The sequence below is a fragment of the Molossus molossus genome, unplaced genomic scaffold (genome assembly GCF_014108415.1).
Source record: "Molossus molossus isolate mMolMol1 unplaced genomic scaffold, mMolMol1.p scaffold_m16_p_14, whole genome shotgun sequence".
Taxonomy (NCBI): domain Eukaryota; kingdom Metazoa; phylum Chordata; class Mammalia; order Chiroptera; family Molossidae; genus Molossus; species Molossus molossus.
Window position 1 is genome coordinate 21,120,884 of NW_023425349.1, and position 26,662 is coordinate 21,147,545.

The window sequence follows — 26,662 nt, forward strand, 5'->3', positions numbered from 1 at the left end:
GATTTTGTGATACATCAGGGATTAATGCATTCTAGGTCATTGCTGTTAAATACTTTCCTCTAAATTTTCTCATTTCTTCTTTAGTGGTTTCTATTTCATAAGTTAGAAGACCAAAGCTTAGAAAATAAAGTGTATTACCAAATTTTCCATTTAGTTATTGCAGACATAGGACTCAATCCCAGATCTCATTCTTCTGTTTCTTTCTGTAGTGTCATAGAAAGTGGATTCACTCCTTTTCTATGGATGTGGGAAGTAGGAAGTGTTGGGTGAGAGGTCAGTTTCACTAATTTTCATACTCTTTGTGTGTGAGGTTTGTGTGAAAATGTGTGACCCTGCCAAAGGAGCAGCTGGCCAGAGAACCATCGCTGCCCTTCTGCCTTGCCTTCTGGACAAAGGAATGATGAGTCCTGTGACAGAAGTTCGAGCCCTCAGGTGTGAATTGCTGATGAAATGAATATACTGGATTTACTCAGTTCCTAGGCATTTAGTAGAATTGGGTTTCTTTGAATGTAGATTTGAAAGTGTGGGAAATGAATTGAGGAGAACCCAAGGTAAGCCAAGAAAGAGCATTTGTTTATTTTAAAATACTTTTTTTATTGATTTTTTTAGAGAGAGGAAGGGAGAGAGAGATAGAAACATCAATGTGAGAGAGAAACATCGCTTGGCTGCCACCTGCACACCCCCTACTGGGGATCGAGCCCACAACCCGGGCATGTGCCCTGACTGGGAATCGAACCGGTACCTCTCAGTCCATGGGCCGATGGAAAGCACACTTATTAAAAGGCCTACAACATTTCCGAAAAAAACATTCTCATGGCAACCTTGCCTTCGACCAGCATTTTGCCATTTGGTCTCCACCTTCAGTAGAGTGGTTTTTAAAATTTCATTGGCCACTGTGCCCAGCAAGCACATCCTCCTCTTATGCCACAGGCCCTGGGGCTTGCTTGTTGGTTGTACCATTTAGTAATATTGCAGAGCTTATTTGGTTTAAAATAAACTTGACCACCTGCAGTTATTAAATATTAGAAGAATATACTCACATTTAAATATAGATGGCCATTTTAGGTTAAAATCAACAGAAGGATTCTAGTTTGTACTTTTTATTTTGTTTTTTAAACTAGAATACTATCTAGTAGATAGAACATTATCTACATTTTTATTTCACTCTTAAAATTAGATCAAATTGATAGTACCAGCAGTATTTCATAGTAGACGAGGCAAAGTTCTTTTTAGAAGGATTCACCTAACAAACACAAAGGAATGATAAAATTAGGATGCCATCATTTTGCTATCCTCAGTAAAATAATCTAGATAATGATCACTAGTGGCTCCTAAATCCACCGGTAAAGGGCTACTGGGGGACTTCATAATGGACGGTTCAGGCTGTGCAGACTTGAATCCCCCCATCACTCTTAGCAGTGCAGGAAGAGGCACAGGTGTCCTGTGCATCCTGCTGTGCCGCGGGAGGGCGTGTACAGCGCCACCTGTGAAACATGAGTCTTGTTTTTAAAAAACTTGAACCTGAACTTGATTGAGCCTGCAGATCTATACAAGAGACAGGGACATGTTAAGTGACGCCATCAGAAACAATCAGGAGAAATTATAAGAAAAAGAGGAGGGAGGGAGGGTGCTGTTAGAAAAGATTCAAGAAATGTAGTAAATTGCCACAGGTGGGTGGACCCTGTGTTCCATGTCAGCAAACACTTAATCACAATGGTGAAACAGGGAAGTTTGGATATTAGGTGATATGGAAAAAAAATTAGTATTTTTGGGGTGTTTATTGCTATTTTGAATATGATGAAGTGTCCTTGCCTCTTAGTGATACATACTGAAGTTTAGGTAGAGGATATGCTTCAAAAGAATACAGTGGCAGGGGAGAGAGTATGTCTGTGTATTCTGGTAAAGGCGTAAATGAAGTAAAACGGGCCAAAGGTTGCTAATTGTTGAACTGGTGCAGAATACATAGAATTTCACTTATGAATTTCTCTACTTTTGTAACATGTGTGAAAATTTCTATAATACAAAGTAAAAAAAAAAAAATAGTGCTAAGACCAGGCTCTAAAACCAACTGAGTATATTCCTGAATGTAATAAACTGCAAAACATCCTCATGATTAGGTTTGTAGAGCTTCTTACTGTTGTTGAAAGGACTGTTTTCTGTGCGTCTGTAGCATTAATACCCTTGTGAAGATCAGCAAAAGTGCAGGAGCCATGTTGAAACCACATGCACCAAAACTCATCCCGGCCCTGCTCGAGTCCTTAAGCGTATTGGAACCCCAGGTTCTCAATTATTTGAGTCTCCGGGCTACAGACCAAGAAAAGGTGAGTTGACAAAACAGCACAGGCATTTTGGTAAGTATGACGAAGGAAGAGCCCTGTTAAGGTCCTCAGGTCCATCTGAACAGCCCTTCCATTGTCCCTGGATGAACTGCGTGCCTTGGACGGTACTTTTCTCAGCCCGTTACTAGAGCCACAGGGAGAGAGTAGGGAGAAGGCTGACCCGTTGTTCTGTGAATTCGATGAATATGACATGTCCATCCAAAAAATGCATTAACAGTTATTTAACACAGTTGTTTTGTACATGTTTGTTCATTTTTTAAGAGTCCCTTTATGGACCACTCCAACCCTACAAGTAAAGATGATTTGTATCTAGACTTTGGCATAGTCTTAAATTATTCTGCTTTTTAGATATATTGAGGTTTTTTTTTTCTTCCTATTTATCTTCAGATAGAGGGAGGGAGAGAGAGAGAAACATCGACGTGAGAGAGACACATCGACTGGTTGCTCCCCGCAGGGCCCTGACCAGGGCCGGGGATGAACTGCAACGGAGGTACATGCCCTCGACTGGAATTGAACCTGCAACTCATTGGTCTGTCAGGGCTGTACTGAGTTTTAAAAAATTACAGATGAAACATTTATTATGAAAAATTAAAACAACACAAAGAGTAGAAGGTAATTTGCTAGGAGGCCCCTCTCCTACCAGCACAGTATCTTTTCCTGAGGAGTACTCACTCTCAACAGTTTCCTGTGTTCTTTTCAAATTCTTTTGTAGTCATCGGCTATAAACCCGAACAAACATACGAATCTTAAAATAGAATCAGACTAAATGTTCTGCAACTTAACCTTTTGTCATTAACAACATATCACGTCTGTATACATGTATCTTTTTCATTCCTTTTAATACATGCCCAGTATTCCACAATGAGGTGATTTTGAATTTTTGTAGGAGAGATTTTTGTGGCATCAAATATTATGAGTGTTCTACTTTCTCCATATCTTAAAGCAAACATTGAATAATATCAGTATGATAAGCAAGAATCACTGTTCTAATTTACGCTTTCCTGTTACTAGTGTTCTCCATTGTCTTTTCATACTGTATTAGCTATTTTTATTTATTTTAAAATTTTGATTAATTTTTTAATTACAGGTGTCCTTCCCTTTTTCCCTCATTGACACCCTCCTCCCGCCTTCACTGAACTATTGTGTGTTCATTGTAGCCATTTTTATTTCTTCTGTGACTGAATTGTGTGTTACTATTCCATGCCATTTTTGTACTTATTTATGTCTTTACATCTGTCTTTGTTTATTAGGACTATCAAACTCCTGTCATGTAGATTGCAAATGTTTTTTCTCAGTTGACTATTTGATTTTTAACTTGCCAACACTATTCTGATAATGTACTATGTTTTCCCTCTGCCTCTAATAATTGCTATTTCCTCTCCATTTATTTAGCAGTAATCTTGCCTCTTCCTAGGTTCCCCACCAACCTTGTAGGTGTTGAGAATTAGGAAACATAAATTCCAGTCCAGGCTTTGCAGCCCTGGGCAAGTCACTTCTATATGCCTTATTTTTCTTACTTATTATGTCTGGATAGTGTGAACTTCTTTTATAGGATAGCTATTAGACTGAAGTACCATTGTAAATGTGAAGGCCTTTTACAAAGTTCAAGCACTAAACGTATGAATTTTTTTGTTACTTAGACACATTTTTTAAAAACTTTAGATAGTAATTTACTTAGTCTGTTCCTTTATTTATTGGATGGAGAACCTGAGGCTCAAGAAGGCTGGATGACTTGCTCAGAGCCATACTATGTTAATTTCTGATGGCAGTTCATTTCCAAGTATTGTCTTAATTTCTCACCTGTAGTGCGATACTGCCTCTACAGGTAAATGGTTGAGTGCAGGTCAAAAGAAATATTTGACTTTGTTATATACATTATTTTAAAAAAGATTCTTTAATTTGGCATAAAGCCCTTTTATGGGAGGGTGTAGAGGTTCTTCTCAGTTAATTGAATGTGCTGATTGGCTTAAATTTGTGTTTACAGGCTGCGATGGACAGTGCTCGACTCAGTGCTGCCAAATCCTCTCCCATGATGGAAACAATCAACATGGTCAGTGCCTGATGTAATGAAAAATGTGTGTGTTTGCTTACGTTAGAGCAGTGGTTCTCAACCTTCCTAATGCTGTGACCCTTGAAACAGTTCCTCATGTTGTGGAGACGCCCACCCATATAATTGTTTTCGTTGCTACTTCATAACTGTAATTTTGCTACTGTTATGAATCACCATTTGAAATATGTGTTTTCCAATGGTCTTAGACCAGCCCTGTGAAAGGGGTCCCAAAGGGGTCGCGACCCACAGGTTGAGAACCGCTGCCTTAGAGTGTAATTGTTCCATCTTCATGTTACTTTAAATGTGTTTTTATTGATTTTTTTAGAGAGGAAGGGAGAGATAGAAACATCTATGTGAGGGAGAAACATGAATCTGCTGTCTCCTGCACGCCCCCTCCTGGGGATCAAGCCCACAATCCAGGCATGTGCCCTGACCAGGAATCGAACTGGTACCTCTCAGTCCAGGGGATGATGGATGCTCAGTCCACTGAGCCACACCGGCTGGGCATAAATGAAATAGAAATTTAAGGGATGATTCAAGCAGCTACTGTGACTTGTGTTTTTCTTAGTATTGTTCTTTCTTCTTCTGTATTACCAAGTGGAATAAATAATTTTCCAAATACTAGAATCCATTAGTCCAGAGTTGTGTTATAGGAGAACAATATATTAAAAGATTTCTGTATAGATTTAAGTATTTTTTAGACTATTTAGCAAATTCAGATTTTTGTCTCTGCCTGAGCCTTCTCTTTGGGAGAACCTAGGAAGGCATAGGCCAGAAGTATTCAGTGAAGCAGGTGCTTAAAGGTAGGGGACGAAAACTGAGCTTTACTGATGTGTGTTTTCAGTCATTGGAAGGGATGTGCAGAAAGGAGTGGAATGGCACCGAGGTGCTAAGCTCCTGCACTCTTGGATTAGGAGTCGCTGAAGTCACTAAGGTTGGCTGTGCTTAGTGTACCCTGCAGTGGTTAACCCAGAGCTTGTGAGCTACTGGAAATAGTTCTGCTAAGCAGATCACAGACTGAATAAAAGAAGTAGTTATTTTTTACTGCTTACTCGCAGACTATTACCAAAGTTTGGTTAAAGGATGTTGTGTCTTAGTTGGATTATTGGAGGAAGAAGAAAGCTTAAAGAAATAGGAATAGTTAGCAAACACCTTGTAGATATGCTCATTAATAATATATTTCCTTGCTTTTTCAAAAATATAGTATAGCAAATCTGCTAAGGAAAAAACTTTAATAAGATGGTTTGGTAGAGCAGGCCACTGAAGGTCAGGCCTTTTTTTTAATTCTCACCTGAGGACATTTTTCCATTTTTTGTTCAGATAGAGTGGGAGGGAGAGAGAGGAAGAGAGAGAGAGAGAGAAACATTGATGTGAAAGGTACACATTGAGTGGCTGCCACCCGCACGACCCAACCAGGACTGGGGACAAACTGCAACCGAGATATGTGCTCCTAGTGGGAACTGAACCTGGGTCTCCCTGGACTGCAGGCTGACGTTCTAACCGCTGAGCCAAACCGGCCAGGGCAGGGTCAGGTCTTTTACACTAAACATGGATTGGTAGAGGAAGTAGGTCCAGAGAAATCCATTTTTAATTGAATAATCATTATTTATTTTCTCCTTTAAAAAGTCAGTGTTTTTCATTATTTTTGTCTTGTTTTTAATGTTAAACTGCTGATGAATGGTCTTTGTAGTACAATGGTGGTTTTAACATTGAAATCCGCAAAATTAAGCCAGTGATTTTTCAACTTCATGTCAAATCCAGTGGGTGCATATTTGACATGGGCAATTTTTTTTATTTCCCTTTATTGATTTTAGAGAGCGAGGAAGTGAGGAGAGAGAGAGAGAAACATTGATGAGAGAGAACATCGATTGGCTGCCTCCTGCATGCCCCCCACTGGGGATTTGGCCCACAACCTGGGCATGTGCCCTGACCAGGAATCAAACCGGCGACCTCTTGGTGTATGGGTTGATGCTCAACCATTGAGCCACACTGGTCATACTGACATGGGGAATTTTTAATTGAGGATGTGGTCTGGACCTAATTATTTGCTAAGGTTAACTTTATATTTATTCTTTTCCAAAAGTGCCTGCAATATCTTGATGTGTCGGTGCTGGGTGAGCTAGTTCCTAGATTATGTGAGCTGATCAGAAGTGGTGTAGGTCTTGGAACTAAGGTAAGTAAGTGTATTTTTCACAAGAGTAATTTTCTTTTGTTTAGGCTGCAAAAATATAATAGCCATCAAGTTTAAAAATCAATTATTTTATAAAACCTAACATTTTAGGTTAATCTGTTTTTATGGTTGCATAAAAAATTAAAACATGTAACTCATTCAGGAAATGAAACATGTGACTTAATAAAGATTGTCTTTTTTAGAGTCACTTCTGTCCTCTGGTTGGTGTGTACGTGCCCTCTGGGTTCTCATTATTATCAGTTATTAATGGAAATGTTCCTCCAGTTATCAGGGCATGGTTGTGTTTAGGTGGTGATTAGCATTTTTCACAGAGGGCTCAGCAGGTGTTTGGATAGGAAAATGTCTTTCCAAGATTTTTCAAGGATCAGATCCTCCCCTCTCACTCTAAAAACAAACAACTCACATTTTTTTCTTCCTGACAAAATTAACACATGCTTGTATTTAAAAATTTTAGCATTTATAGATCAGGGGAAAGTTAAAAATTGTCCTAAGTTAACCAACCACCCAGAGCTAATTGCTGTAAATGTTTCCAAGTGTTTCTTCCCAGCATCTTTTTTGTGCTTGTGTCTTCTACATGGTCTCTAATGGCTGTCACATCATTTGTTTTAATCTATCAAAGAACATCTGATATATTTTCAGCTTTTTTGATATTAAACAAAGCACTGTGATGAATGTCTTGGGACACATGTGAAGCTTTTTCTTTTGGTTAATTTCTGGAGCTGGAAATGTTAGAACAAGGATGGACAAGATGACATATGTTGCCCTCCCAAAAGACTGAATCAGTTTTCTTTCTTTAAAAAAAATTTTTTTTTTCTTTATTGATTTTAGAGAGAGAGAGGAAGGGAGAGGGAGAGAGAAATAGAAACATCGATGAGAGAGAACATTGATCAGCTGCCTCCTGCATGCCCCCCACTGGGGATTTGGCCCACAACCTGGGCATGTGCCCTGACCAGGAATCAAACCGACAACCTCTTGGTGCATGAGTCGATGCTCAACCACTGTCCCACACCGGCCGGGCCCAGTTTTCTTTTTTAATTGTATTGTATGAGAGCACCCATCTTCCTGCCGGTTTTGAAAAAATATCTCTGCGTGCATCATTTAAAATAAGAGTTTTTCTCTTTCTAGATTAATTCATGGAGGGACTGTTAGGCTTTGTGTACATTTTATTTTTAAATCTTTGACATCCCCCTAAAACAAAGGGGTCGAGAACACTGTGACCATCCAATTTAGACCTTTGCCTTTGTAACCCTGTAGGGAGGCTGTGCCAGCGTCATTGTGTCATTAACTACTCAGTGTCCCCAGGACCTCACACCTTACTCAGGTGAGCTTGTCCAAACTGTGTGTGGTTGATATTTTTGTATGCCCATGTCTTGTGTGACAAGGTTTTAAAGAGGAAAATAATTATCATTGCAACATGCTTGTGATACTGTATGTATACTTTTGCTCCCTCAACCTTTATTTCTTTGTTTGCAGAAGGTAAAGGATGATTAAGTTTAGCAAGTTCTTACTGGTATAAGTGTTAGATTATTTCTTAGTGGTACAGGAGAGTGAAAAGTCTGCTCTCCTGCAGGATTTGTTTACTGTATAGCTAATTTTACATCAGCATTTTTCTCTTCTTAGATTAGCTCCCGGATGGACCTAATGAACTTTATGTACCTAGCTTTCATTTTTTTCAACTTTCTTCACACTGTTCTAGACACAGATTAAGTTTTAATTTTACATCAGGCAAATGGAAGCAAATAGACAGTACAAATATAACATACAAGGGTTCTAAACTACCACGGAATAAATCAGGTGTTAATTACAGGGTTAAGTTTGTTTTGGTTTTGGGAACAGAGCAAAACATTTGGTCAACCAAGTATCAGATTTATCTCCTTCATTTCTGGTAGGTAAACTTATGAGTGCTTTGCTTAGTGGCCTGACAGATCGGAACAGTGTAATTCAGAAGTCCTGTGCGTTTGCCATGGGCCATTTAGTTCGGGTGAGTTGAATTTCTTACTTAGTTAAGTAATTATACTTTGATAACTATAAAGAAATCACAGGGTTGTTTCTTTTTTTTTCAGACCTCACGGGATAGCAGCACTGAGAAACTCTTACAGAAGCTCAATAGCTGGTATATGGAGAAAGACGGTACCTTTTTTATAGTTGTGTTCTTTTAAATTTAGATGTTAACAACCTAATCAAACAGTGCAAACCAGGTCTTACTCTCTATGATTTTATCTGCTTTGCTAGGAACCTTTCTAATTGATTTTACTGACTGTGGTGCAGATTGAGCAATAGTCTGTTTAGATTAGTTACCCTTATAAACAGTAAGTATCATAAAGATGGTGGTTTTTTTCTCTCTCTCTTCAGAGCCCATCTACAAGACCTCTTGTGCTTTGACTATTCATGCTATTGGACGCTACAGCCCTGACGTATTGAAGAACCATGCCAAAGAGGTTCTGCCTTTGGCATTTCTAGGCATGCATGAGATTGCCGATGAGGAGAAATCAGAAAAAGAAGAATGTAACTTATGGACTGAAGTGTGGCAGGAGAATGTACCTGGTTAGTCAAGAGTAGCTATGAATTAAACCTGTTTCTTAAGAACCACAGCTGGAATTTTTTACACATATTTTTATTTGCTCTTGAAGAACTCTAACAGCATATGTCCTGTATTAAACCTGTTTCTTAAGAACCACAGCTGGAGTTTTTTACACATGTTTTTATTCTTAAACTCCAGTGGTTGCTCTTGAAGAACTGTGACAGCATGTGTCCCGTTCGGTTGGGAGCCTGTATGCAGGTTGCTGGGTTCTCAGGGTTGCCGTTCAGAGCTCTTCTCTCCCCCCCTCTGCTGCCCACGTGTGAGAGTAGAAACTGCCCCAGCAGAGTCGAGTTTTACTTACCTGAGAGTGAACAGTGATTTCATGTTGCCTTTGAGTATCATTTAGAGTAGTGCTTCTCACCTCTGTTTTGTACCTTGACACATATCAGTGGATGAGGGCCGCAGCATGATGCCCTCATGGGCATATCCAAGTTCATCAAGTCCTGCTGTGGTAAAGATCCATCACACCACCACCCGCTTTCTCTCCCTTTTAGAGAGTGGCGTAGTGTAACCATTGAGAATCACTGCTTTAGACTGATGGTCACTAACTTTTTTTTTCAGATTTAGAAAAGAAAAATCAGTTAAGCTTTTTTTGGTGGGGGGGGGGTCTCTTAAAAGTTGCCTTAATTTTACTTTTTATAACCTAGGTTCCTTTGGTGGCATTCGGTTATACCTGCAGGAGTTGATTGCTATTACCCAGAAGGCTTTACAGTCTCAGTCCTGGAAAATGAAAGCCCAGGGTGCGGTTGCCATGGCATCGATTGCTAAACAAACCAGCTCCCTGGTACCTCCGTATCTGGGAATGATACTGAGTGCGTTACTGCAAGGCCTCGCTGGAAGAACATGGGCAGGAAAGGTAAAGGAACCATTCATGCCCAGTTAAATTTAAGGTATTCTTAAAGGATGATGACTTCATCTTTCATTTCCTGTAAAAATTAAGAGTCTGCTTTTGTGGGACATCAGATGGATTGTTTTTGTGAATCAGATTTTTTAGCCATTGGGAAACTTTGGGTGAACTCTGTCTGATTTAAGTATGATATTTCATTAAAGTGCAACCCATGTGTCCTGAATACCGCACAGCAATGCTGGAGATGGAATTTTACTTACCATGTTCAACTTTTTAAAATAAGTCTCAAACCAGTGGTAACTCTTTTGTACCTGATGAAACCTCATGCAGAGATCAGGATTGGGCACATGTGACATTGAGGAGTAAGGCGAGCTGTGTGAACCTGGACCTGAGGGGCTTATCTCCGGGTCTGTGAATTAGTAACAGTCAGTTTTTACACAAGGGTGATAGCAGAATACTTCCAGCGAACTGTCAGCAGGGAAGATGAGATATGGCAGCATGTGACGACCTGCTGGATGCTGTAAGAGTTAGTGGTCACCCGTGCAGTACTGTAGAAGTGCTGGGCGAAGAGTCAGATGTAGTAGTTTTGGTTCCATGGTGCACACTTCTGCCTGTGTGGCCTTGGGCAAGTCAGTTCTTGATTTTATGAAATGGAGATAAAGGCAGTTATTCTGCTTCTGCGGATGTGCTTACTAAACAGTAAAGAGCTTAAAGATAAGATGACTCTAGTTAACTTTTGTGCCATAGTTATTATATTGTAGGTAATAGTAGTCATAGAAGAGAGAATGTAAATGACACATATGTGCTTACTAGCATTCTCTTATTTTCAACCCTTTAGGAAGAACTATTGAAAGCCATTGCCTGTGTGGTGACAGCTTGCAGGTAAATGTTTTTTCAGTGAAGATACCATTTCTTAACCAACCTGAAAGCTGTGGCCTTTATTAACGTTCTGCTGCTTTTGTGTGGATCCTGTAGTGCAGAGCTGGAAAAGCCTGTGCCCAATCAACCCAGCACAAATGAAATTCTCCAAGCTGTTCTGAAGGAGTGTTGCAAAGAGAATCCCAAATACAAGATTGTAGCAATCAGCTGTGCAGGGGATGTCTTGAAGGCCACCAAAGAAGATAGATTCCAGGAGTTTTCTGACATTGTCATACCTCTCATCAAGAAGGTAATGACCACCTGTATCCTATCTGGTCTGGTTTATACTTTAAAAATTGAAAAGAAAAGATTTTTCTGTGTTCTGTTTGCATATTTTATTTTAGGATTAGTGTAGCTGCAGGTTGCGGAAAATCATTGTCCTCAGGGCCCACGGTGTATCGACATTCCAGGCAGGTGGAGGCAGAGGAGATGAAGAGAGGATGAAGGATCAAAGTAGGCATGCCAGTTCTTTCTTAAGGAGAGTCCCTGGCAACGGCCACGTGGCACGTTCACTTCCATCCCATCAGCCAGGACTTAGCCAGACCCTGGGTGTCTATCGGCCCTCCCTGGGAGAGTGGAGAGTGGGTTAGTTTTATTTTTAAAACAAAGCAGAAAGATGAGTTTAAGGCAGAAAACTCTAGGCTCTGGGAACAGTGAGTTCCCAGGAGTGGATATTGGAATGAATGAATATTCTCTGTCTTACAAGGTGGGCAAAAGTTTGTTTACAGTTGTTCATATGGAAAACAATACAGTAATTAATAAACACTACTAAAAGAATAAACTCTGTGTTTTGTGTACTCACAAATGTAACCCGCTTTTGCCCCACCCTAGAATTTTAATAAGCTTTGACTTAGGAGAGTGTGCAGAAGTCCCTGTCATCCTAGAGCAGTGGTTCTCAACCTGTGGGTTGTGACCCCTTTGGGGGTTGAATGACCCCTTCACAGGGGTTGCCTAAGACATAACAGTAGCAAAATTACAGTAATAAAGTAGCAACGAAAATAATTTTATGGCTGGGGGTCACCACAACATGAGGAACTGTATTAAAGGGTCTTGGCATTAGGAAGGTTTGAGCTCTGGGTGTCAGTGTTAATTGCCTCTGCCGTATATTGGGAAGTGTGATCCAAAAAAGACTTAAGGGTATAGTTTACCTGTTTATTTTTTGTGAAACATGAAATAGTTTAAATAGCATTCTTATTTCTTGTGTTGCTGATAATATGGAGTTGTTTTCGTTGAGTAAAATGCTGTTTAAAAAATTTAAACAAGTTACCTACATAATGGGTTTGGGAGACTTATATTTTGGATTGATGATGTCATCGGCTAGCTGGATGAGTCACTTCCCAAACTGTTTTTCTCTGATTATAGGAGTTTGGGTTTAGGTCATTACCAGGTTCCTTTAATTCCATGATTCTAATGCAAGTCATTTTATGTTTTGCTCAAAATACTATATATACAGTATTTTTTTCATCCTTGCTTACAGATTTCCTTGAAAGGATTTTCCATATTTATTAGAGAGTTGTAGTATACTGTTACAGATTCTTGTTAGAAGTAGGAAGACTCATGCTAGAGAATTTAGCATTTAATTCTTGATTAACATTTACTTTGGCGTCCTGATTGTTTTAATAGTACACCTGTAACTTTGGGGAAAAAAAAAATTTTGCTTTCCTTTTTTTTGGTCCCAGAACTCACCTGAAATCACTGGAATCCGAACCACCAAAAATGAAGATGAGAATGAGAAGGAAAAGGAGCTCCAGCTGGAGTCCCTGCTGGGCGCCTTCCAGAGCCTGGGCAAAGCCTGGCCCCGAAACGCAGAGACTCAGCGTAAGCACCAGCACCTGCCCTGGAAGGAGTGCTGTAACCGGAGGTCACTTAACGAGAGCAAAGATGTTCTGTGTGCCAGATTAGTTCTTGTACAGCTTGACCGATTAATAGTGACAATTATCCAACAGAAATTTTACTCCTACATCGGCAGATAATTCCATTGACTATTGTATTAGTTTGCTAGGGTTGCTGGAACCAAGTACCACAGACTGGGTGGCTTAACCAACAGAAATCTGTTTTCTCACCATTCTATTTGAGGTCAAGGTGTTGACAGTGTTGGTTTCTTCTGAGACCTCTCTCCTTGGCTTGTAAATAGCCATCTGTGTCTGTGTATCCTAATCTCTCTTATAAGGACACCAGCCATATTGGATTAGGGCCCACCCTAATGACCTCTTTAAAGATGCTGTGTCCCAGTACAGTCACATTCAGATGTTCTTGGGGTTAGGACTTTAGTTATGAATTTGGGGGACACAATTCAGCCTTTAACAACCATGATACACTAGATAGTTTGTGAAAAGAATTCTGTTACTCTTCTTTGTGATGCTGTTTCCTGAGGAATCCATAGAATTTATTTAGTGGGGTCTCTTCATTTTGAAATTAATGGCCTTGTAAGTAAACAAATCTTCAATAAGGGAGTGAAATCTCTGTTTCACCGAGAACCTTGAAATAGAGATTTTTCGAATTGGATGCGTATTTCCAAAGGATTAAATAAATAAACAGTAAACCTTTATTGTTGGATTAGGTTGCAGTTAGTTAGGAGTCCTTTGGCAGGGCCTTGAACTTGGGACCATGCTCCTCTGAAGTTTGCCTCGTGTTAGTTTCTGCAGTGTGTCCCACCAGACATCTTAATATGCTTGAATGTTATAAAAAGTATGTTGATTAGTTGTGATTGGATGTGTCTAAAATCAGACTTAAGATTGATTGTCTTTGCGCCTTGCTATTTTTTTGTGAACTTTCAAGAAGTATGTTTGCTCTGTATAAGAAGGATTTTCCAAAAGATACCTATTTGTAAATAGTCTTATATCTTGGTATTATGTTATGGACTGCAGTGGAAGTCTACTTTTTTGATGCCATTAGGACTACTGCTGACTTTTTCTTGAATGGAGTAGAAAAAGTAGGGAATTATATAAAAATGATACATACACAAAGCACTTTATTTTAGTGTAGGGCATAGATATGTATATTAATTTGCCAGTTATTGAGGGGAAGGCCAAGGCCTTTAGAATTCAACTGTTACACACTGGCTTCTCATATACACCTTACTTATAAGGTATCATTTATAATTTCTGATTTTTGTTACTTTGTAGAAAAAGAAGCCAATAATCTTTTATGAAGCAATTCCAGTGCAGAATTCTTGTAGATTTTTACCCCCATCTGTCTTTACATATGTGAGCTGAACTAAATTTTAAAGTACTTAAAAAATAATGAGTTTGTTGAGTTTTATGCCCCTGTTTCATAGAGTACGATTAGTTAGATAATTGTAATTACAAGTGCAGCTGACATGACAGGTTTGGGATAGAGCACTGTTGTCTGTTGGTAAGCCTACAGCGTGCAGAAGCTCCTGAGTGTCCCCAGGAGCTCCCAGCCTCCAGAGTTCTGCTCATTTTTGGCTGTCATTTTGGCTGTTTTACAGGGAATGGGAGTGGGGTTAAGGTTCTGTGTCAGTTCCTTGGGGAAGGATATTGCTTTGAAAATCAACATTGAACAGTTATATAGGACCTTCATGGGAAAGTTCCGATCAGGGAAATTTGTTTGGGAATTGGACACACAGTCACCCAGAAGTTTTTTTATTTTATTTTTTTAATTTCATGGCTTTAACTAAAGGCATTTGTTGTTTTATTTTTGTCCTCCTTCCTCCTCCTGTCTGTGTCCCTCTATCCCTGTCTGTTCCTGTCTCTGTCCTTCTGTTTGTCCCTCACTCGCTCTGTCTTTGGCTCTTTCACACTCCCTGTCCCGCTCTGCCCCATTCTGTCTGTTTCCCAGGTTGCTATCGGCAGGAGCTATGCCAGCTGATGTGTGAGCGGCTGAAACTCAGCACCTGGAAAGTGCAGCTCGGAGTCCTGCAGTCAATGAATGCCTTTTTTCAGGGGTAATTCGCTTCATAGTTCAGGCATTTATTTTGTCTCTCCCTTCTCAGTATTTTATACATGATCAGTGAAATTCTTTAAAATTGTAAAACTAAAATGCTAGAGTGACATCATAAAGTGATACATGTAGACAGATGATTTGTACCAGAAAGGTTTTGGGATGGTTCTTAAAACTGGCATTTGTGCCCTGGCCGGTTTGGCTCAGCGGTTGGAGCGTCCGCCTGCGGTCTGGAGAGACCCGGGTTCGGTTCCCGCTAAGGGCGTGTACCTCGGTTGCAGTTTCTCCCCGGCCCTGGTTGGTCGTGCGGGTGGCAGCCACTCGATGTGTCCCTTTCACATCGATGTTTCCCTCTCTCTCTCCCTCCCACTCTATCTGTACAAAAAATGGAAAAATGTCCTTGGGTGAGGATAAAAAAAATAAATAAATAAATAAAATAAACTGTGACAACTAGTATTTAAAAAAAACAACAACAAAAAAAACAACTGGCATTTGTATCTTGCTTTCTGATTTTTATAGATTAATGCTTTTGGAAGAAGAACATGCGGATCCAGAGGCTTTGGCTGAAATTCTCCTTGAAACTTGTAAATCAATCACATATTCTTTAGGTGAGTGTGGTAAACTGGCATTGATAAGGAGTCCTAATTTTAAAGGTCAAGGAGCTAAGCTTTAAATACTTCCTACCTTATGCTAGGAACTAAGTTTATGGAACTGAACTATCCTATTTGATGTACTCAGTAGTATGTATGCCCAAACAAATATATTAACCTGGAACTACAATTTAGGATTTTAACACCTAGATTAGAAAAACCTTTGTGATAAGTATTAAAAAAAAAAATGTTTACTTGAGAAATAATTTCAAACTTATAGAACAGTTGCAATAATAGTACATATGTTTCACATATGAGGGAAAATATATGGTTCTTGACTTTTTCCCTATGACTTATTTTGCTAAGCATGATATTCTCAAGCTCCAGCCATGTTGTCACAAATGGCAGTATTCATCTTTCTTGTGGCTGAGTGGTATGCTGCTGTATACGTGTACCACATCCTCTTTATCCAGTCGTCTGAGGGACATCGCGGTTGTCTCCAGGTCTTGGGCACCGTGAACAAAGCTGCAGTGAACACGGGTACACATGTCTTTGTGAATAAATGTTCTCAAAATTTTCAGGTAGATACCTAGAAGAGGGGTTGCTGGGTCATATGGTAGCTCTTCTGAATTTTTTGAGGAACCACCATAGTAGCTGTAGTAGTTTTTATTCCCACCAGCAGTGAATGAGGGTTTCTTTTCTCCACAACCTTTCCAACATTTGTTAATACTTGTCTTCTTGATAACAGCCATTCTAACAGGTGTGACATGCTATCTCATTGTGGTTTTGATGTGCACTTCTCTAATAGCTAATGAAGTTAAGCATGTTTCCATGTATCTGTCGGCCATTTGTGATGGTGGTCAGCAGAAGGAAGGGAGCATGGCAGAGAGAGGATAAAGGGTAAAGGGGGTCAAATATATGGTGACTGGAGAGTTGACTTTGGGTGGTAAATAGAACGCACTATACAGATGATGTATTATAGAATCGTATACTTGAACAATCTGTATAGTTTTATTAACCAATATCACTCCAATAAATTTAATTTAAAAAAGCCACTAAAGCCCTTGCCAGTGTGGTTCAGTGGTTAGAGCGTTGGCCCTTGGACCAAAGGGTCACAGGTTCAATTATTGGTCAAGGGCATGTACCTGGGTTGTGGGTTTGATCCCTGGCCCTGGTTGGGGCACGTGCAGGAGGCAACCAATTGATGTGTCTCTCTTACATCGTTTCTCTCCCTTCCCTTCCCTCTCTTCCACTGTCTCTGAAGATCAGTGGAAAAATATCCTTGGGTGAAGATTAATAACAAAAAAAGGCAGCAAAAATAATCAATCAAAAACCTGAGCCTGATGAGTTGCCAGGCTGAGCTCTTAGACATGGACAACACTGTCCCACAGGGCGGGAAGGTTGGGGTGCCATGGAGAGGGGTGACTTACCCATTAACCCGTGCCTTGGTTTTCCTTCTGTCCCATGCTGAGGGCCCAATTAAGGCATTAAAAAAATAGTACATATAATACCTGTATATCTTTTAACCAAAGTTGCCTGTTAACATTTTGCCCCATTTCCTTTATCGTTTGTGCTTCTGTATACATATTTTTCCTGAACCACTTGAAAGTATATTGTTTACACCACGCCCGTTGACTCCTGGATTCTTCAGTGCATTCTCACATCAGCACAGCACAGTTGCCAACTTTAGGCAGTATAACATTGATGCAATTTTTTATTTAAAAAAATTTTTTTTAATGATTAAAAAATATTTTTAAAATGAGAGAGAGAGGAAGGGAGAAGGAGAGAGAAAGAGAAATATCCAGACTGCCTCCTGCGTGCCCCTGCTGGGGATTGAACCTGAAACCGGGCATGTGCTCTGACCAGGAATCAAACCAGCAACCTCTCTGTGCATGGGACAACGCCCAACCAACTGAGCCACATCAGCCAGGGCAGTTGTCATATCTTTTTATTTTCTGTTAATCTGGAATGTTTCCTCAGCTTTCCTTTATCTTCTGTGACACTGACGATTTTGAAGAAAAGTCTCCCCCATCTTTTTTTAACCAGAGTGTTTCTCATTTGGTGTTTGTCTGATGTTTTCTCATGATTAGACCCAGGTCATGATTTCCCAGCTGGGATACTCCCTCTGAAAGTGACGTGCCTCACGTCCAGAGGCACACAGTGTCCATCTGCCCTCACTGGTGATGTTAATTTTGATACCTGGTCAAGGCACTATTCAGTTATTCCTACTGTACAGTTATTATGTCCCTCCCCCCCACCTCCCCTTGTGTCTAATGAACAGCCTGTGGGAACATACTCTAAGACCATTCAAATAACTTGCTCTTCTTCAAAACTGCATCTAAAAAGGCAGTCTGGGAGAAGACACGTTCAGACCGTGCAGATGGGCTGCTCCTCCGCAGATACCTCTGGACCTAGCGTGCACTGGTGCCTTTTCCTGACCAGTCTTTACTGCGACGACCTCTGACGCCAGCACTTCCTCACACTCACCATTGACAGCTGGCCTCCTCTCTAAGCAGGATCCCTCCCTCTCCCTGTCTCCTTATAATCGATACTGATTCATGGATTCCTTTTTCCCCAATTGGTTTATAAATAATTATTTTTCTTTCATTTTTGTTAATCCTCACCTGAGGATATTTTTCCATTGATTTTTTCTTTTTTAAAGGTAGAGTGGCAGGGAGGGAGAGAGAGAAACATTGATGTGAGAGAGACACATCTAATGGTTGCCTTCTGCATGACCCTGACCGGGGCTGGAGAATCCAACTTCCAACCCAGGTGTGTACCCTTGACTGGGCGTGGGCTGATGCTCTAGCCACTGAGCCAAACTGGCCACGGCTAATTATTTTTCTTAATTAATTTGTTGCTCAAATTGGCCCAGATTTGGCCAGTGGAAACTCCTTCTAGCTGACTCCTGTGTCCTGTTGACAGGTCACGGTTATTCTTGTAAACCCTTCTGTGCTTTGTAGCATAACAGGCTGTTATAAGCTCATCTTGTGCATTCCTTGCTGTGGGTTTAGTTGTGTTGATTTTGTTCGGTAGACAGTTTCACCGTGAACTAGATGCTGTATCTAGAGTAGACATCAAGGAAGCATGTTTCGGTTGTAATTCTTGGAGGTAGTGTTCTTTTGGATAGAGAACTGGCAGTTAAGAAACTAGTCTTTACAGGGTCTCAGGTGTCCCTGATTTGGCCTTGACCCTGGGTTGTATAACGTTCTTTGTTAAAACGAGGTCATGCAAACCTAAAGACCTGTCTTAGGTATTATGAGAAGATGACTATGTGTTTGAGATAGTGTCTTTTGAATTCCCACTTTTAAAATGGGTCCTTTAAATATTGCCATTTGTTGTGGTGATTGCTATTCGGCTGACATTTTTCTTATTTAAAGTAAGTAATGTGGACATGTAGCACATTTCAGGTATTTAATGGTAGGTAACAGAAAGGGAAGCTTATTTACAAAAAGATTTGTCTTTCCCTGACTTTGTAATTTCTGAACAGCTTTCAGTAACACTAACTTAATCTTGGAGCTTTTGTTTCTAAGGTGTATAAAACAAGTAATGTACATTGTGATTTTCCTCTTAGAAAATAAGACCTACTCGTCTGTGAGAACAGAAGCTTTATCTGTGGTAGAATTACTGCTTAAAAAGCTTGAAGGTGAGTTCCTGATAGGTCTGATTGCAGGGATATTCTATGGCATATGTTTTAGAAATTGTTTTATTTTGTTTTTGTTTTTAATATGTATAGACTCTAAAACACAAATTAATATATATGCACATCCAAGTGGGACAAAGCTAAAACCTTTACATTGTACAAGTGTTTAAATTTTATTTTGCATACTTTGTGTGTATTACGAAGCTGTAGCTGTCTCAGAGCGGGAGCCCTGATTTAACCTGGTTCCTGGGGCTTGCGGTTGATAGTGACAGGAGCTCGCTGCACGAGACAGGCAGCACGACACCCTGGAAAGTGGAGTTGGAAAGCATTTAACAGTCTCCGCCCAGTCATCTAGTTTGATGGCAGTTTTCTTAGTCTTTTTTTTAACCTTATAAAGAAGATTTCTTCTAATGGCCTGTTGTATCAGTGGTAAAAGAAAACAGTTTCTCCAGTGGTGTATCTGTTACTGATTTAAAAAGGAGGCCTCTTTTCTTTTTACTGTTTTAACCCCATGGACTGAGGAGGGTGAAGAAGGAGCAGATTTCTCCAGGTCCTGTATATTTGCCATTTCTACTTCTCTGTCTTTTTCTTAGCAATTAAAGCACCTCTCCTAGGTCTTCATAAAACAGGCTTTTTAAACCCAGTAACACTACAAACCTTGTAATCCCCTTTTTCCTTGTTGAAATGAAAGAGCTAGGCACCTAGTTAGAGCACCGAATTTGCCCTGTTTGCCAAATGTGCACGAATACGTTCAGATGAGTGAAACGAGACTAAAGGGTAAATAACTTGTTTGGAACCACATCACTAGGAACTGGCAGAACCTCGTAGATAAGGTTTAGGATCTTAGTTTTTGTGCTTCCCTTAAAGTAGTAATAAAATATCATCTGTTGAAATTGACTTTGGAATTATGAAATTTATTCAGGATTTTTTAACTGAGCGTATCTTATAGTTTTTCAGTGTTGTGGACGGCTTTTTGTCACTGTGCTTTGCCTTGATGCTTCCTGCGTCCCATAGGCTCCAGCATCCCTAGGTTCTCTTCCTCCCGCCCGCCCGTGTGGGGCCGAGGATGCGCCCTTGTGTGCTCTCGGGTTATTGTCAGTGATTCGGGTTTGAGATGACTGTCGAACCTGTGATCATTATGTACTGCATTGTTATCAAGGAGTTGCTTAGATTTATTTTGGGGATATGATATATGGAGGAAAAGCAGGAAGACTGGTTTGTATTTTTTGCTTGTTTGTTCTCTGAGGAATCTTTTTTTCTTCTTTTTCTTTCCATTCAGAATCTAAACAGTGGGAAAGTTTGACATCTGAATGCAGAGCACTCCTGATTGAGTCCTTGGCAACTATGGAGACAGACAACAGACCTGAGCTGCAGGAGAAAGCATCGTTACTGAAGAAAACACTTGAAAATCTGGAATAATTTAGAAGGGAAAGAAACAAACAAGTGCCATGTTCATTGGGGATGAAACGGTGGTATTCTTTGAAAAACCAAGTGGGAAAAGTAAAGATTAATCTGTAGCATGCATCATTCCTTGGCTGAAATAAAAAAAAAAAAAATGCCTTAAATTTTGTTTATTAGCTTTATTTTATTTGATGTTTTAAAAGTATATGGGCTGAGTGGGCTTAATGGAACATGGATGTTTGAGAGGTAGGTGGTTGTAGGTAAAGCTGATGGAAATAGTTATTAGAAGATTAAAGCTGTTATTAAAGGAACAGACGAAGTTGTAGAGCAAGCTGGATAAAAATCTTAGAACTGTATCCAAATTAAATGAAGTTATTTCAGGAAGGAACTCTCTAAATCATTGTTTAACCCCCTTGCTTTGCACCTGAAGAAATAGGCTATGCGATGGCATAACTTCCTTTCTGTGGCCTGTGCGAAGGCCGGAACCCAGGTGTCTGACGTCCTGCCCAGGACATTTTCTTCTACAACCTGCTGCCAATCAGTACTCACCCTGGCCTCCCCGAGAAGCTCCCGAGGTGAGGTGCACACAGCAGTCCTTGAACCAGAACTGAACTGACATCATTGGATTCTTGAAATTCAGAAGCCAAATGTTGTCTTGTCATTTGTTAAGATGATTGGTTTTTAGAAAGTAATTGTTTAGCATCTTCTTTACAGGTTGAGAGGGAGAATTTGGTCTCCATGTGACAGTTCTGATTAGCCTCCCTTTTTTTTTAAATCCTCATCGAGGATATCTATATCTATATATCTATATCTGTATCTATCATATAATCCTCACTCAAGGATCTCTATCTCTATCTCTATCTCTATCTCTATCTCTATCTCTATCTCTATCTCTATCTCTATCTCTATCTCTCTATCCTCTATATTACCTATCATATATCTGCCTTTTATAGGCAGGTGCACGTAGGTTAGGACAAGATTGCTCCTTCTGTCTGTGGTTGCTTATTTTGCAAAACCCAAACCAACATCGAAATTGTGACTGTTTTGATTTGGACCATTTATAATTTCAAAACCATACAGCAACTTAAAATTTTATACCCACTTTTATTTTAACAGTATGACTTCAGTATAGAAAGGAAAGCATTTTATTTTTTACTTTGTTTTTATTCCTCACCTGAGGATATTTTTCTATTTATTATCAGATAGAGTGGGAGGGAGGGAGAGAGAGAGACAGAGAGAAACATTGATGTGATAGAGCCACATCGACTGGTTGCCTCCCGCTCAACCCGACCAGGGCTGGGGACTAACCGCATCCGAGGTATGTACCCTTGACTGGAATTGAACCCGAAACTCATTGGTCCGCGGGCCAACGCTCTAACTGCTGAGCCAAACCAGCCAGGGCAGGAAAGCATTTAAATCGCCATCCGGGAGTAACTTGATACCACTCAAATAATTAGTTAGGGTTTCTTCTTTTCCTTATAGTGCTCAAGCACCTGCCTAAGAATGTAGGGTAGGGGGAAAAACAAGTTTAACATAAGTGTTTAAGTTAAACTGAGAACACTGTAGCTTACCTTGGATTCTAAGCATAAAATTTGTTTATACCCAAAATTGACCCCTTACTGACATTAACATCAGGGTTAAAACTTCATGTTTATTATTTTTGGTGTTTTCTATTGAACAATGTCAATTGAACAAAGTCAAACTTTCTTGACTGTGACCCATAGTAAGAAGAACTTTTCACATTTGACCCAGAACGTGTGTGCGCGCATGTGCGCACACGAGACAGAGTACAAATATAAAATCTTTAACTGAAATAAACATTTTATGAAATAATTCAGACTCTTACTATGTGTAATATACTTTGATCCCTCCTGCACCTCTACTATTTTATTTTTAAAATTTTTTAATCCTCACCCGAGGACATTCTTACATTTATTTTCAGATAGAGCAGGAGGGAGAGAGGGAGGAAGAAGAGAGAAACATCGTGAGAGAGAGACATCGAGTGGTTGCCACCCACATGACCCCAACTGGGGCTGGGGACAAATTGCAACCAAGGTACATGCCCTTAGCGGGAACCAAACCTGGGACTCTCTGGTCCACAGGCTGAGGGTCTAACCGCTGAGCCAAACTGGCCAGGGCTCCTCTACTATTTTATTTTATTTTTAAATTTTAATTTATTTTTATCCTCACCCAAGGACATTTTTGCATTTATCTTCAGGGCGGGAGGGGGAGAGGAAGGTAGAGAGAGAGAGAGAGAGAGAGAAACATCAATGTGAGAGAGATACATTGATTGGTTGCCACCTGCACATCCCAATCTGGGCTGGGGACAAACTGCAACTGAAGTACTTGCCCTTAGTGGGAACCGAACCCAGGACTCTCCTGTCTGTGGGCCGATGCTGTAACCACTGTGCCAAACCAGCCAGGGCTCCTCTACTATTTTAAATACTCACTGAATTTATTTCCTGACTCACAAATGGGTTTATAGTCTTGATAAACAGTGCCATTACTACCTAACCTTGGCTGTATATGCCATGTTCTGGGGCTGCTTCTGATTGAGGAAGGGGTTCACAAATGAAAATTGAAGTGTTTATTACCAAGACATCCTCTTACCTGATATGAAAAATAATTGAGTTTTAGTAGCATCATGAGTTTTAAGGAACTTGTCATGGACTCCCACTTGAGAATGGCTTTTGTTTGATTAAAAATCAACTTTGGATGTTTCTCAGAAAGCCTGTGGCCTCACAGTGTTTTCCTGATCAATCTCCCCCGCCCCCCCCCCCCCCGACCCCATCCTCCCCACAAGTGCCCTCTGACTTCATTCAGTACCTGGGATGCTCTTCCTAGGCTGGAACGCAGGCTGGGTCGGGTGGTGTCAGGAACTCAGAGTGTTCAGGCAACAAGTGTGCTCTTGGCCCATATGAAATGTTAAAGCCTCGTCAAATTTTATGCTTTTTAAACTTTGTTATTTAATATTGGGAATTTTCCTTGGTGCTGAGAGAGGTGCTAAGATACTTGAACCTTGGTGCTTAGTGCTAGTGAATCGATTTCTTTGAGCTTTCTAAGCACATTTCTAATTTACGTACTTCATGCCTTCGTCTTGACCAGCCAACGAGCAGTGCCAAGTCATGGCCTCCCAAGGCAGCTGTGAGCGTGAGCACGGACTTGTTTAAGAGGGATAAAGGCAGACTGTGATTGTAGAATGTGGATCCTGGTGAACAAACGGAAGAAGGACCCGTGCATGTTTATATCTCCTACCTTCATTTTCCAAAGCTATCTGGAAAGGTTTTTATACCCCCCCCCCCCCGAGGAATATTCAGAGCAACTTGTCACACAAGCGACGGACTGAGATAGTTGAATCACTGAATTCCTTATTCCTGGAATAAGTACACTGGCTATATCTTCACAATTTTATTGCTGCGTGGAAAGGAGGTGCCTGAAGTTTGGCAGTTGGTCGAGACAACGGAAGCAGTATAAAATTGTCGTTCTGGTGATGAAGAGCAGCAGCGTCTTTAATGTTTGTGTCCAATCTCTAATTGCTAGTGTGTTTGCCTGTAATACAGTTACCTGCACCGTAGCACTGACTGCCACCAAGTCTCCGTCGCGTCCCCCTGCCATCTTTTACTTCTGTATGTGCTGACGAGAAAAAGAAGAGAGAAAATGTGTGACTTGATCTGTGCTCTAGTAGCAATTGCACTGTGTGAACACTGCCATCGTGGGGGTGTTCCTACGGTGCTGCTTGTTAAGTACAGGGAGTTATTTTGACATCGGCACTCATTGTAATGCACAAACTGTTGTTAATGGATGTATATGTAAGAGTTTTGTGTGTGATATGCAAATTCTTTATAGAATCCTCTGCAACATGTACTCGGCTAGCTAAACATGTGACAGTCTTATTTGAAAGGAAAATCCTACTCGGGCCCAAGAAGATATGAAGTGGTAAATAAAAGCTGCATGACCAGTAGTGCATTAATTTTTACTGCATCTCTGGGAAAAGAGTTTAGCTTTCAAGGCATTGACTAGTTAGTTACTCTTTGGAAACCAGAAAAGACCCAACAGCCTGTCTCTACTTGGCTACCTCTGCTTGTTCACTATTAATTCCAGAGAGTGCCTGAATCTTTATTGAGTCATCTGGGGAGAAGACTGTAAATTCCCTGTTAACTTTCTCTTTGAATCCCGAGAGAATATTTAGTCACAGAATATATCCTGCCTTTTAGTTTTACTGAGCCTTTTAATTCTGAGGACCCGCCCATTCATTCTCACCCCAGCTCAAACCAAGTCCTGCCTAAAAGATAAAGAGTCTCTAATCCAGAAATTCTTGCCAAGCTCATACTACACATTCTTTCACAAATTTACCCTTAAATAGTCTGAATTCCTGAACCAGACATCCATGGGATATAAGAAAATGGCTATTGTTTTATGCCACTAAGTTTTGGTTACTTTGTTAGGCAGCAATAGGAAACCGATGTTCCTTTTAGTAGCTAAATCATCACACTATGTTGGAAAATTTTGTAGCACTTTCTACTTAGGGTGACTTTTAAACATGGTCTATCACTTAAGCTTTCACTCCTAAGTATGTACCCAAGAGTAATGTGCACTTAACACGTGCCAAAAAACATACACAGGCAGGCTGATAACAGTTGCATAGCCACAAAGTGGAGACAGTTCAAATGTCTAACAACAGAACAGTGGATAAATAAAGTATGTTATAAAGTAGACAATCATACAGTAATAAAAAATGGACAAACTGCAGTCATATGCATCAATAGGGATCTTGCAAGCAAGCTGTGGAGGGAAAGAATTCAAACACTATAAGGCATATTTTATGATGTCACAAAAATCAGGTAATGTTTTATGTGTACTTAAGAATGCATGCACAGCCCTGGCGGGTTTGGCTCAGCAGTTGGAGCGTCGGCCTGCAGGCCAGAAAGTCCCGGGATCAGTTCCCGCTAGGGGCACGTACAAAAAAAAAAAAAAAAAGAATGCATGCACATGTGTGTTCCAAAAATGATTAAGTCTAGTTGATTTATGGTGCTGTTTCTAGATCCTTGTTAATACTCTGTTTAGTTCTATCAATTATTGAGACTTAACATCTTGAACTATTGTTGAATTATCTGTTTCTCAAGTTCTATCAGTTTCTATTTCAAGTATTTTGTGGCTCTGTGTTTTAGGTCATATATACTTATTGTTGTTTTGTTTTCCGATGGATTGACCCTTCTGTCATTAAATATGGGCCATACTTTTCTGTTTCTTTGCACGGGGACACAATATTTGGCAACGCTGGAAATCATATTCTCCTCCTTTTCTAGAGTTTGTTGTTGCTGTTTCTTTAGTGACTTCTTGAATTAATTCTGTAAAGTCTCAATTCTTTATTTTATGTGTCCACTGAAGCCTCTGCTCAGTTAGCTTAGTGGTCAGCTAATGATTTGACAGATTTCCTTAAATGCCTTGTACCCATAAGTCCTCCATTCTGGTAGCCACTCCTGTTCCTTTAAAATACAAATCTCCATCACCCCAAATTGTTGTGTTTATATGATTTTAAGTGTATTTTGGGGTAATGGAGTAGAGAACAGCTAAGACCAGTCAACAACCTAAAATTCAACATGAGGTATCACTATTTTTGTATCTCCTTAGCCTTCCCTGCTACTAGATATTTCTCATTGGCTCGTTTCTCTCTTCTTTTTAGTCCTCAAGATTTCTGGGCTTTCTCCTGTCTTCCTAATACCCTTGTCACTCTCCTCTCTCCCAGTGTTCCAAACCCTTCTAATGAAGCCAGGATTGAACTTTAGAGTTTTATAACTTCATTAGTAAGTAGAATAACTGAATTCTTTTTATTATAATTCTTTTTCATTTGAATGAGCCCAGGCCCTGCTTTCATAATGGAACAGATCCCTTGAGGTGTTTTCTAAGTAAAAGCCAGGTAACCAGGAGATGACATAATTATACCACTCTTCTGAAAGACCAAGCGGCTGATTAGGTTATTTTGCTTGGTTTTGTGAGAAACAATTCTGCAAGCCTCCTTCATCTCTACCATCTTCTATGGAAACATCTCTTGCATCAGTTTTGAAGGTTTCATTTAATATAGCAAACTTTTGTTTAACAAGAATTATAATGTTTTGTTTATTGATCAAAATAATACATGTTTAGAGGTGCACTCAAAATTTTACATTAGGATTCATTTAGTTTATTGGTTATAATATTG

General features: G+C 40.0%; 1 protein-coding gene across 5 annotated transcripts in view; it reads left to right on the forward strand.

The window, feature by feature from the left end:
* The window catches only part of ECPAS (Ecm29 proteasome adaptor and scaffold), a 97,651-nt gene extending 77,024 nt beyond the window's left edge, over positions 1–20,627 (forward strand). For all 5 annotated transcript variants that reach the window (XM_036260521.1, XM_036260519.1, XM_036260520.1 and 2 more), the window contains 16 exons: positions 311–432; positions 2,171–2,321; positions 4,324–4,389; positions 6,473–6,562; positions 7,835–7,901; positions 8,470–8,561; positions 8,644–8,710; positions 8,933–9,124; positions 9,809–10,017; positions 10,847–10,890; positions 10,984–11,176; positions 12,606–12,744; positions 14,728–14,833; positions 15,349–15,437; positions 18,994–19,065; positions 20,342–20,627. In XM_036260521.1, the coding sequence (XP_036116414.1) occupies positions 311–432; positions 2,171–2,321; positions 4,324–4,389; positions 6,473–6,562; positions 7,835–7,901; positions 8,470–8,561; positions 8,644–8,710; positions 8,933–9,124; positions 9,809–10,017; positions 10,847–10,890; positions 10,984–11,176; positions 12,606–12,744; positions 14,728–14,833; positions 15,349–15,437; positions 18,994–19,065; positions 20,342–20,481 (1,839 nt within the window). In that variant the 3' untranslated portion in view covers positions 20,482–20,627. The remainder of the gene's footprint in view (positions 1–310; positions 433–2,170; positions 2,322–4,323; positions 4,390–6,472; positions 6,563–7,834; positions 7,902–8,469; positions 8,562–8,643; positions 8,711–8,932; positions 9,125–9,808; positions 10,018–10,846; positions 10,891–10,983; positions 11,177–12,605; positions 12,745–14,727; positions 14,834–15,348; positions 15,438–18,993; positions 19,066–20,341) is intronic.
* Positions 20,628–26,662: the final 6,035 nt, after the last annotated feature.